At 36.2% G+C, this 11,905-nt stretch overlaps 1 protein-coding gene across 6 annotated transcripts in view; it reads left to right on the plus strand.

Moving 5' to 3' along the window:
• The window catches only part of LOC128030384 (rho GTPase-activating protein 33), a 46,672-nt gene that overhangs the window by 30,332 nt on the left and 4,435 nt on the right, over positions 1-11,905 (plus strand). For all 6 annotated transcript variants that reach the window (XM_052617947.1, XM_052617950.1, XM_052617952.1 and 3 more), the window contains 11 exons: positions 1,849-1,998; positions 2,080-2,182; positions 2,374-2,518; positions 3,013-3,095; positions 3,182-3,289; positions 4,286-4,431; positions 8,027-8,183; positions 8,343-8,482; positions 8,593-8,667; positions 10,575-11,317; positions 11,457-11,637. In XM_052617947.1, the coding sequence (XP_052473907.1) occupies positions 1,849-1,998; positions 2,080-2,182; positions 2,374-2,518; positions 3,013-3,095; positions 3,182-3,289; positions 4,286-4,431; positions 8,027-8,183; positions 8,343-8,482; positions 8,593-8,667; positions 10,575-11,317; positions 11,457-11,637 (2,031 nt within the window). The remainder of the gene's footprint in view (positions 1-1,848; positions 1,999-2,079; positions 2,183-2,373; positions 2,519-3,012; positions 3,096-3,181; positions 3,290-4,285; positions 4,432-8,026; positions 8,184-8,342; positions 8,483-8,592; positions 8,668-10,574; positions 11,318-11,456; positions 11,638-11,905) is intronic.

The raw sequence follows: 11,905 nt of genomic DNA on the forward strand, positions 1-11,905 counted from the left end.
TATCCTTTGAGACAAGCAGGGTTTGTAACACAGATTGTGGTTGTTTATACAGCAGGCAGAGGGAGTGTGGGAGGTTCGGAGAGGATGAGCATGGGTGTTGGATGATGGAGAAACAGCAGAAATGTTGTATAATTCAGTGTTCATGTGGACATCGTTTTGTAGCATCTGCTGAAGATTTACAGGCCACTTGTTGTATAAATGAGAATCTGTTAATAGGCTATGAGGATTGATTTTGATTGTGCATGATCTATGTGATATCAAACATTTTAACACAATGCAATTAGATTCCAGCGACAAACAGTGGAAAGGTCTGTCAAAATTAGTTTCATTTATCACAGAACAGAAACATTGAAGAGATTACCTAGTCACATTTGGCTAAGCCATGGCAATGCAAAATTTCGAAAAGTGCTTCTTTTTAGATGGCATTAATGATGACTTGCATAACCAACATGTTGATGTCTGCTGTACGGCTGCGGAAGGCCCTCATTTAACCTGTTTAACTGTTAACCTACATTTGTTTCATCCAGGTCATTGACCCTGAGGCTTGTGATGCATCTATAGCAGTGGTTCTCAATCATGGGGTCAAACCTCACGATGGATTCAAAATAATTCAAATAAGACATAACATACGCAAAAAATCATATTTCTTATATTAAGAATTTCCTTTTGTTTTTATTTAAGAACCAGGGTTGTTCAACCTGGATATAAAAGGAACTCTTGAAAGTGTGAATTGTAGACCTGGAAGAAACATTATAATTAATAAAGTCTTAAGTCATAGGATTACTGTTATTATATATTATTTTATGAATTCTGTAAATTTTGTCGAGCTCTAAAATATTTTATCAAATGAAAAATGCCATTTCTGAGTAAAAAGCAAACGGTTGTAAAAAACCTTGTAAGCACAAATTAGAAAATTCATGTAAATTAATTTGTAATAAAAAATGTAAACCCTTAAGAACATTAAATTAATGAAATGACGGAATTTAATTATTTTAATCATTTGTAATTATTTCAATATATTACTCCTTCTAGTTTCTCTTCAGTTTTGGATTTAAAAAAGGTTGAGAACCACTGATGTATATCTATATCTAGCCTGACTAATGTACGTCAGAATTCGTACTTCCGCTCAATTTTATTTAGCTTCTGTCTACGAAGCAAAGCGAAGTAGCAGAGTTTGGTATTACCAGGCTAATCTATATCGCCTATTGGGAGTAATATGTTTTTTCGACCTAGGGCTGATTTATATGAAACACAACCTGTTGTAACTTTCTAGATTAGAGCTTACTGGTTGGCTTTTTTAGGTGCATTCATTTGTGTGGTTTTCGTCACTCGAGGGGTCAGTGTACTCAAGTGGAGGCTTCATTTGTTTGTTCAGTTCACCTGTTAGTGAAGTTTGTAGGTAACTTTTTAATGAGATTGGAAATTATGGCGAGTGTATGAGCCAAGTCAGCCACCATATGAAATTTGAAGACGTAGCATTTTTTTTAGCCTAATATACCTCAGGAGTTTTTACTAAGCGGAGAGATTTACAATCCCATTTATTTACATAATAAGTGTCATTCAAAAAGTCATTCATAACTAAATGTAGGGGTTTTAAGTATTATTGTATATGTTTTATATCAATTTAAGTGTAATATTTATTTTGCATAAATTCACTTATTTTTTATTATATACTTAAAACCCCTTCTGCAGGTATCCTAAACGAACACACATATTATCAAGTGAAGCATATTTTACAGATGCTTCCTGCTGAGTGTCTAGCGAGCGGTGTACAACATGAAGTGTGTGAAAGTGTGCAGTCCACATTTTCATTTGCCTGACTAGCTCTCTGTCACCCCCTTTTGGTAGTGTCCAAAAAACACGGCAAGCTGATAGGCTTCCTGCGCACCTTCATGAAGTCCAGACCCACCAAACAAAAGCTAAAGCAGAGGGGAATCCTGAAAGAACGGGTGTTCGGCTGCGACCTTGGCGAGCATCTCCTCAACTCTGGCCAAGATGGTACAGAATCAGAGTATGTTTTGACTGTGCTTTGAGAAGGGAACATTGCAGAAAGTGTAATTTCGATTGGTCAAATTTCAGTGCCGCAGGTCCTAAAGAGCTGCTCAGAGTTCATAGAGAAGCATGGAGTGGTGGATGGCATCTACAGACACTCTGGTGTGTCCTCCAACATACAGAAACTCAGGTGTGTCCAATCATGTCCCAGATCCTGCCCTGATTTCCTAATTTCAAACAGCATCATTTATTCTAGAAGTTTATATAAAGGTTATCTCTGTTCATTCCTTTATTCTGTGCAGACATTTTCAATGATAATTTATGTGAATTTATATGCATGATCGTGACATTTGTTCTCCTCTTGCATCTCATCCTGATCAGGCATGAGTTTGACTGTGAAAATGTTCCAGACCTGACGAAAGATATGTACATGCAGGATATTCACTGCGTCGGCTCGCTGTGTAAACTCTACTTCAGAGAGCTGCCCAATCCTCTGCTCACGTACCAACTCTATGAGAAGTTTGCTGTAAGTCATTCCGGGTCTATTAAATTATGTCCAAAGCTTTTGCAAAATTAGGGTTTCAAAACGACAATATCACAAAATTACTGATTTTTTTTTTTTTTTTTTTTTTTTTTTTTTTTTATGATGGTGTGTTCCATTGTTTTTGTTTTCACAAAAATGATTAAGCTGCACATCAGTTTTCAACACTGATAATAACAATAATAACAACACTGATAATAACAAATCAGCACATTAGAATGATTTCACATGACACTGAAGACTGGAGTAATGATGCTGAAAATTCAGCTTTGATCACTGGAATAAAAAAAAAATGAAATAGTAAACGTACAACTTAGAATTATTGTAAAAAAAAAAAAAAAAAAAAAAAACTTTTTTGTTTTAACTATATTTTTGATCAAATAAATGCCACATAGGTAAGGGAGACTTCCTCTGTACAACTGGGCACCTTCAAGTGATGTTTAAGTTCCTAAGCCAGCTGTGTTTTCTTGTCTGTTCAGGAATGTATGGGAGAGATGACAGAGGAGGAGAGAATGGTGAAAGTACATGATGTTATCCAGCAACTTCCTCCTCCTCACTACCGGTAACCCCAATACTCACTGCACATGGATCACAAGCAGATTTCTGTGTGTTTTCTGACAGCAGGTGATGTCTTTGTGTTTGTTTCAGCACTTTGGAGTACCTCATCAGACACCTGGCCCGTTTGGCCACCTGCAGTGGAGAGACGAACATGCACATTAAGAATCTGGCCATTGTCTGGGCCCCCAACCTGCTCAGGTAACCCCTAACTTGGAATTATTGTCTACATAATATCCTTTTCGGTCGAAATAAATAATATTAGTGTATATTATAGTATTAGTATTCTTCTTTTTCTTCTTCTTCTTCTTCTTCTTCTTTTTTTTCAAGTTATCATCAGCTTGACTATGGTTGATAGTGGAAGCAGTTAAAGGGTTCACACAAAGATGAAAATTCTGTCATCATTTAATTGCCCTCATGTTGTTCCAAAAGAAGATCATTTGAAGAATGTTGGTAACTAACCAACATATTATGGTAGTCAGTGGCTACTGTTGTTCTGCCGGTTTGGTTACCAACATTCTTTAAAATATTATTTTGTGCTCAGCCGAAGAAAGAAACTCATACAGGTTTGTAACAACTTGAGGGTGAGTAAATGATGACATGATCATTTGAGGCCTTTGAGGTCAGTTTATTACATGGCTTTCCTAGATACTTGATTCTGATTGGTCAGTGACGGAATACTTGATTCTTATTGGTCACGCAGAAAATTCTGCAGTCAGATATTTTTGTTTAATGTACTGTATTACTAGGAGCTAGTTTTATATCTGAAAGAGTCAAAAAGGGGTATTTTTTTCAGCTCAAATGAATATTTTGTAACTAATTAATTGGTAAATAGCCATAATGTAAGTGATAACTAAATTATTATTTCAGCTCACAACTATTTTTCTTTGCCAGATTTTTTTATATTTAATTATGTATCTTTTCTGCTGTGCATTTATATATCTGTAGCCCTAATATTTTGATGCCTAATTTCACTTTAAGCCATGCTTTTGGTCTTCTCAGAAATAGTGATATGAATGATCATTGAATATCAAGATTTAAAAATATTTGTAATATTATTTGCTAAAAATATAAGTATTTGTTACTGCTGAAAACACTTGTATGAGATTTGTATTCTGTCATTCATTGTTTTTGTTGTGGTTTTTACGAGTACAGGCTCAGGCTTCAAATTAAAACTCTGCTGTTGTTTTGTGTCAGGTCCAAAGAAATTGAATCAGCAGGCTTAAACGGCGCTGATCCATTTAAAGAAGTGCGCATCCAGTCCGTGGTTGTGGAGTTTCTGCTCAGCAATGTGGAAGTTCTGTTCAGTGACTCCTTCACTTCCGTTGGCCGTTTCAGTGCAGGTATGCTGGACCTACAAATCTGTTTCTCTGAAGATGTTCACTCTCATCGTTAAACCACTCATTCCATCCGGTGTCTTAAAACAGCACTTTTATTAAACCGTTTAAAGATGTTGGTTTTGTTCCAAAATCTGGTTTTGAGTGCCATACATAAGCAGCATTTTAAGGCATCAAAGGCAAAAAGGTAAGCATTTTAATTATGCTGCCTTCAAAGATGCTTTCTTTTGGCAACAATATTGTATCCTTCAAGAAGAAGCCAATCCTGTAATGTGACAATCTTTGTGACAAACTTTAGGTAGGATGCTGCTTATGCAGACAACGCACTATGTTTTGTAACAGAGCTGTCTGGTAAACTGATATAGTAGCAAATGCACCAGATGTAATGTTTCTTCTGGCTTGTTTTCATTATGGAATTATGGCCACAGATTAAGAGAATGTGTTTAATAACTTCCTCTGCCAGCCTTTGGTTTAAAGAGGAATCTGATGCAGCCTCCAGGCCTTCATTTCTCCAGTTTTCTTCCCTTCTGAGATGCAGTTATTATTGTTTTCATATTTAATAGTGATACATGACTCCTATAACAAGGCCTGTGACTTCCTGTCTTTTCTTAAATATCTATGATAATCAACAAATTGAATATATTTTGGCTGGGTGATATAGTTAAAAAAATGTATTACATTTATTTAATAATATTTTCTTGATATTTACACTACCATTCAGAATTTTGGGGTCAGAAATTAATAATTGTAATTAGCAAGGGTGCGTTAAATTGATCAAAAGTGAAACTAAAGTTACAAAAGATTTCCATTTCAAATAAATGTTGTTCTTTTTCATAGAATCATAGAATCTTGGGGGGGGGGGGGACTTGTTTTTCCACAAATATTTAAAGCAACACAATTGTTTTCAACATTGGTTATTGACAAGTGTTATTTCTTGAACATCAATTTATATTTTCATGAAAAAACTCTTCTTTCAAATTTTACTGACCTCAAACTTTTGAGCAGCAGAATATGAATTTGCTCTTAAAAAATTAGTCATGTTTTTATGCATAATGAACCATAATTTCAACCAAACTGCCACTCCTGACATATAAATTCATAGCATTAAGAATTAATATACAATAAAAAAAATCTAGTTAAAATGTTCAAGGCGTATTTTCCACAGTTTTGCACAAAATTAACCCGAAAATATTAAATAATTAATCATTTTTATTTGTATCCAGCAATATGGAATATGCATAGTTGCAGTAGTTATTACTTGAATATGCTTTTTTTTTTTTTTTTGAATGATCAAAAAACTTCCAAACCCTTTTGAAATTTACTGAGGTTTAAATCAGAGACTCTATTAAAAAGTTTTTCATATTGCTCTCATAAATTGTAAATATTTAATATGTCTCCCAGCCCTATAAAACATGTGATTTTCATAAGTTAGTCTCTCGTGATGAGCTTTGCTAACACAGCACTGTGGAACATGTTTACATGGGCCTCACCCATGTGTAAGTGAGGCTTACTGAGTGCGAGCTGTGTGTTTCCATAGTGACAAGAGGGGCGGAGCACAAGATCTCACGCCAGCCCCGAACGCGCCTGGTTAGTCTTCAGGAGGCAAGGGGGGAGTCCTGTTTGACTGACCCCTCCTATCTGGACCCAGACCTACGACGCTTCTCCATGATATGAGATCCAGACTGACCATCTGCAGTGGACACTCAAATCACAATCTGTTCTACCAGGAAAAACCTGGCCAAGCCTGCTAAAGGGGCTATAGTGACAGTACATATTGCTGAGTTAAAGGGATAGGTCACCCAAAAATGAAAATTGCCCCATGATTGACTCACCCTCAAGGCATCCTAGGTCTATATGACTTTCTTCTTTCAGACAAATCCATTCAGAGTTACATAAAAAATGTCCTTGTTCTTCCAAGCTCTATAATGGCAGTCAGTGGGTGTTATTTTCCAGTAGTCTAAAAGGAGTCCAATAAAGCGCGTCCAGCTATCATAAAAAGTGTCCTACACAGCTCCGGTGGTAATCGATGCTATCCCTTTAAAAACTCCCTTGTATTGTTTCTGAAAAATCAGAAGACGTATTCATCGATGGATGGATGGATTTTCACGCAAGAGTTTGGGCTCTGTAAGATTTTTTTGTGGAAGAAATTAATACTGTTATTCAGAAAGGACACACTAAATTGATCAAAAGTGACAGGAGGACATATATACTCAATTTTACAAATTATTTCTATTTTATATAAATGCAGTTCTTGTAAATTTTCTGTTCCTAGAAAAAATATGGTTTCAACAAAAATATTTCTGGAAGATCGTGTGACACTGAAGACTGGAGAAATTCTTCTAAAATCTATTAAAATATCACAGTTGCACTGTTTTTACTATATTTTTGATTCAATAAATGCAGTCTTGGTGAGCAAGAGTTCTGTCAAATATCTTACCAAGCCCAAACTTTAGAACTTTAATGTATGTCTTTTAGCGATGTAATTTTCCACATGGATGGATTATTTTGACAGTTGTTTATGTTCGAGGACAACTGTAAAAAAAGACGTTTGACTATGTAAATGACATGTTAAAACTGTACAGCACACAGGTGGATATACAGTAAGGCAATAAAATCTTTGGTTGACATTTATTTTTTGGCAGTTTTTTTCTTTTTTGTTTTGTGTGAGAAGAAAATCTTAATATTAGGCTAAATGTTTTTGGTTGCTATTAATTGATCTTTTCCACTATATAAATCTGGTTTTCATTAAGTAGGACATTGAAGAAAATCATTTGGTAAGGTGGGGGAATAGGATGTATGTTATAATAAAAAAATCTGAGCTATAGTGTATCTGTTTGTGGACTCAACTCTGACAATGACAGAAGGTAAAGTGTCATTTAGTTTTTTTATCTGTTATGTCAGCTTAAGTTTTTGTATTAATCATAGGTATCTTCTACAAATTAACCCCAAATATTGCTTTGAGCAGACAGCTTTTATATGTTATGCATTTCAAGCTTTAAACTCTTTCTCAAAATGCTAAAATGTGATACTTTTGTAGGCTTTGTATTCAATTTCCCTACTCGTCTGATGTCCCAGACTTTACAGGCTTGCCGAGGCCCAACAAAGCTCTTCGCAAGTACAGACAAATACGCTTTCCTAGATATACAGTACAAGCTCAATTACAAATCATAATGTAACACAATTATGTACCGAATTCTCATGATTGCCAAAGTAGGAGCTAAAAGGTGCATTACCTGACTTGACTTAGTATTGCAAATTTTGCATGTGAAACACTGGCAAAGCATGTGCATTTGTGTACTTGCGTAGAGTTGTTTTTGGCCTTAACCACGTATGATTTTGAGAACTTCCGGTCTGTTGGCCAGTCCATGTATTTCCTCTACAAAGCTTGATGCAGTAGAACTGCACGGACTACGGAAGCTTTGGAGGAGCTGATGTCTTTTCCTGATGCTTGCCATTTGCAGTGTATCAAGCTGAATCGCATTTTTTGTTGAACGCTGTGCTCTCCGCTGCAGTATTGCATTTACTCGGTTTTGATCTCTGCCTAAATTAATCTGAATCTGATTTTTTTTTTTTTTTTTTTTGCCTCTTTCTGACTGCACAGCACGACAGTCTCTGACCAGACCCAAGTCATTTGTGTCCACCAGGCTTCTGTCTCTGGAGGAGGCGCAAGCTCGCACACAAGCTCCGCTTCTCCTCCAGGGATCTCCTCATCACTCTATCAGCCAGTTTCACACTGTACTGGACCTGCCTGCTGACAAGTGGGTTTCTTTGAACAAACTAATGACTTTTAAAGGAATTTTTTTTTGTTACACAAAATTTTTTTTAAAAAAGAATGTTAAATTACAACATTTTAGTTAATAGGTGAGCTGTTACTTAGTACTAAATCATTTGACATTTTTCCTTCTTGTTTCTTTAAGGAGGAAAAGAGGGATGAAGGTCCGAAAGTCAGCAGGTGGGAGCTGGAAGACGTTTTTTGCCATTGGGAGACCTACAGCGGCAGGTCGACGCAAACCCACCAGGATCACCTCTTTGTTCCAGCCTGCTACCTCTCATGCAGGTATAAGATATATCTTACATATTTCTTTAGATTGTAGTAATCCTATATAGGTTTTCATGCTGATGTTGGAGAAAAATGACCTGGCTTTTAGTGCTTTATGTTTGTTTTAGGTTGCAGGGTGGACAGTGTGACGCTCAGGTCAGCAAAGAGTGAAGAGTCCCTGTCATCTCAGCACAGTGGAGCAGGTATGAATGACATTTGTTTACACCAGGGAGAAGTGTATTAAGTTTTAAGACCTAAATGATCAGTACCTTAACCTGTTAGATGTCGTCCCGTAAACGGGACGGGGTGACATTTAACAGGTTAAGGTACTGATTGACTGATTGCCTACGTTGACTATACTATATTACAATCAAATCTAGTCTAATCTTGACAAACTATATATCGTTGGAAAGACTCCCAAATATATATTATACCAATATGTTTTGTTAAAAATTATGTAGGAAAGGTAATAGATCAATTTATAACAAGAGTGCACCCTAAGAAATCTACATTACAAAAGGAGTTTTGACCTTTGTTTAAAAAAAAGACTTCCGTGTTGCCTTTTTCTCTATCACATTTTAGAAATCATCAGAAGTTATATATCACTTGAAAACATAAAATCTCAAAATTCATCCGTTAAAACCCATTTTAAAATCAGACATTGCATTACCATGTAAATGGCACATCAAAATCATGTTACAAAATGTTTTCAGTCATGAATTATAAAAATTTAGGTTTGTATCATGCACATTCAAGTCTATCTTCAAAAACGTGAGTGACATTTAACAGGTTAAAATTTGGAGAAAAACAAAAATCGAATATATATTTAATCATTTTTCATTATTATTATATAATTATACAAATGTGTGTGTGTACTATTTAAAGATTTGGTGTCAGCTAGATTTCTTTTGAAGTAATTGAATATTTTTTATTTAGCAAGGATGCATTAAACTGATTAAAGTTGACAGTAAAAAAACATTTTACGTATGCTGTTGAACTTGAACTGTCCATGCATCAGAGTCCTGATAAAGGTGTCACCTCAGTTAAAATACAAACGTCATTAAACTTTCAGTTTCAAGCATTTATTAAAAATCTACAAATGATTTTAACAGATGTTATAAATTGATTAAAAGCTTGTGTTAATGCTCAACACTTTTGCTGCTATTAATGTGTGATATGGGTAGGTTAGGGACAGGTTTGGTGGTATGGATAGGTTTAAGGGTTGGTTAAAGGGTCAAAAGTGACAAAAGGGGTCAGTTTGATTACTATAAGGGAACACTGTTCAATCTGTTTATTTTATATTGTTTCGATAAATGAAGGAACATTTTCTTTTTAAAAATGTTTTGTTTTGCCCTGTTTATTTATGATTCAAGGAATATCTATCCTGTTTAATGATATTCTGAAGAGTAGTATACTAATGTGTGTTGAGGCAAGAAAAAAAAATGTTTGCAACAAATTTCAAATCTCTTGTCTTTAACAAGCATTTGCTAAACTTAACCAGCCACCCTTTACACAAACCGTATTACATTAGCTAAAATTCCAATGCCCATAAAGGAACTAAATGATTAGTAATCGTTTATAAAACATTTACAAATGATGAATACTTTCAACTTTAGATTGGCTACTGAAAAAAACATGAACAAATGATTGATAAATGATTAGTAAAGATGTGTGAATAGGGTAAATTCAGGTCTTTCGGGACACTTTTTGCCATTGAAATGACTGCTCATAAAGCTATTAATGATTAGTAAACATTTTTAAACATTTGCAAATGATGGAAAGTTTCCACTTTAGATTGGGTAGTGCAAAAGCATGGACAAATTATTAATAGATTATTTGTTAAGATGTGTAAATAGAGGTCTACCGTACACAACAAACAAAGATCTGAACGATTTACATGAAATAATCATATGTAAATCAAGTAATGTTTAGTAAGTTCATTAGTAAACATTAACAAGAACATATATATAATATATATTGACTATTGATCTGTTAAGCATTATATAATGAATTATTTATAAATGAAAGTTATTATAAAGTGTTACCAAATTAGATATAGAAATTATTGAAGGTATTAAAAAGTAATAGTGATTCTTTGTTTTCTTCTCAGGTCAGGGAAAGATGCAGCGCTTACGAAGACCTCGCTCCAGCAGTGATGGTCTCTCACTGGCTGCTTCTGTTGATCCGCAGCGCCTTCCCCAGCATTCCCCATCTAGAATCCATCCAAGCCGCTCTTACGATAGCCTGCTGCCTGAGGAAACCCATGATGTTGATGAAAATGAAGATGAAGATGAAGAAGGTGTGTACATGTTACCTGATTTTTCCCATGAACCATCAGCCTCATGGATGGCAGAAGATGTCATTGACTTTAGCCCCACTTTCCTGGAAGATGGGCCAATAGGGTTAGTTAGCACAGCTGTCGATCCTAGCGGCAAGGAATCCCCTCCTGCGTCTGCACCCCCTCCCTACCGGTGTCTGAGCCATCAAGTCCACACCCAGTCTGGTAGCCAGCGCTCAATCACAGAAGATCCAGATTCAGTTCTCAATCAATCTGAGGCCGCGGCCCGCCGGAGTTTGATCCTGGCTGCAGCCGCTCCACCTCAGCAAGTGTTCTGTCAACACAGGCCGTCTGCAGCCACTAATGCTCCCGTAAGCACAGCCCAGCAGGGCGAATCAAATCTAAGCCCATCCCACAGCCAGACGCCAGCTCCAGCGACCTCTGCACCCCCATTTCACCCCCCTCAAGAGAGGCGTTCCTTTACACGTAAAGTGGTAAATGCACTTTCACCTAAAGTGCCAAAATCCCCCCCTCTGGACATCTCTGATCCGATCGCCATCAGTGTACCTGCCAAGGTGAGCATAAAATATTTGGTGATTTTGTTAGGCCACAGACATAATGTAGTGGTATTATTTGGAGTAAAACCTTTAAAGCGAAATCTATTCCAGTTTAATGTGCAGAGAACTACAAGTAAACCATTTTAACTCTCTTAAGGTTCTGGAAATGATTGGTGGACGAGCTGGTGAATTGCAACCTGGACTTCCAAGCAGTGGACCACCTCAGCCACCCCAAATGATATCTATGCTCCTGAGGTCATGTGATTTTCAACTCACGGAGAGCTGCCAGCAAGAGCTCAGCAATAAATTGGGCCCCATCGCCAAAACCAAGGGTCCTAGTGAGTACACACTCTAATTATGGCCTAATGCAGTGGTTTCCAAAACTTTTCAGACTGCACACCCTTGTCTATGACTTTTGTCAAGTACCACCATTGCCCTGCTTCAGAAAACATGATAATTTTGAGTAATTTTCCAACAATTGCTATACATTTCCAATGTGAGAACTTTCTAAATTAAATGTATTTTCCCATGCACCACAAGTTTGGAAACCTCTTGTTTAATGTTAATTAACTACTGTTAATGTAGTTTAATGTAGTTAATTCAAGT

The sequence above is a fragment of the Carassius gibelio genome, chromosome A16 (genome assembly GCF_023724105.1).
Source record: "Carassius gibelio isolate Cgi1373 ecotype wild population from Czech Republic chromosome A16, carGib1.2-hapl.c, whole genome shotgun sequence".
Classification (NCBI taxonomy): domain Eukaryota; kingdom Metazoa; phylum Chordata; class Actinopteri; order Cypriniformes; family Cyprinidae; genus Carassius; species Carassius gibelio.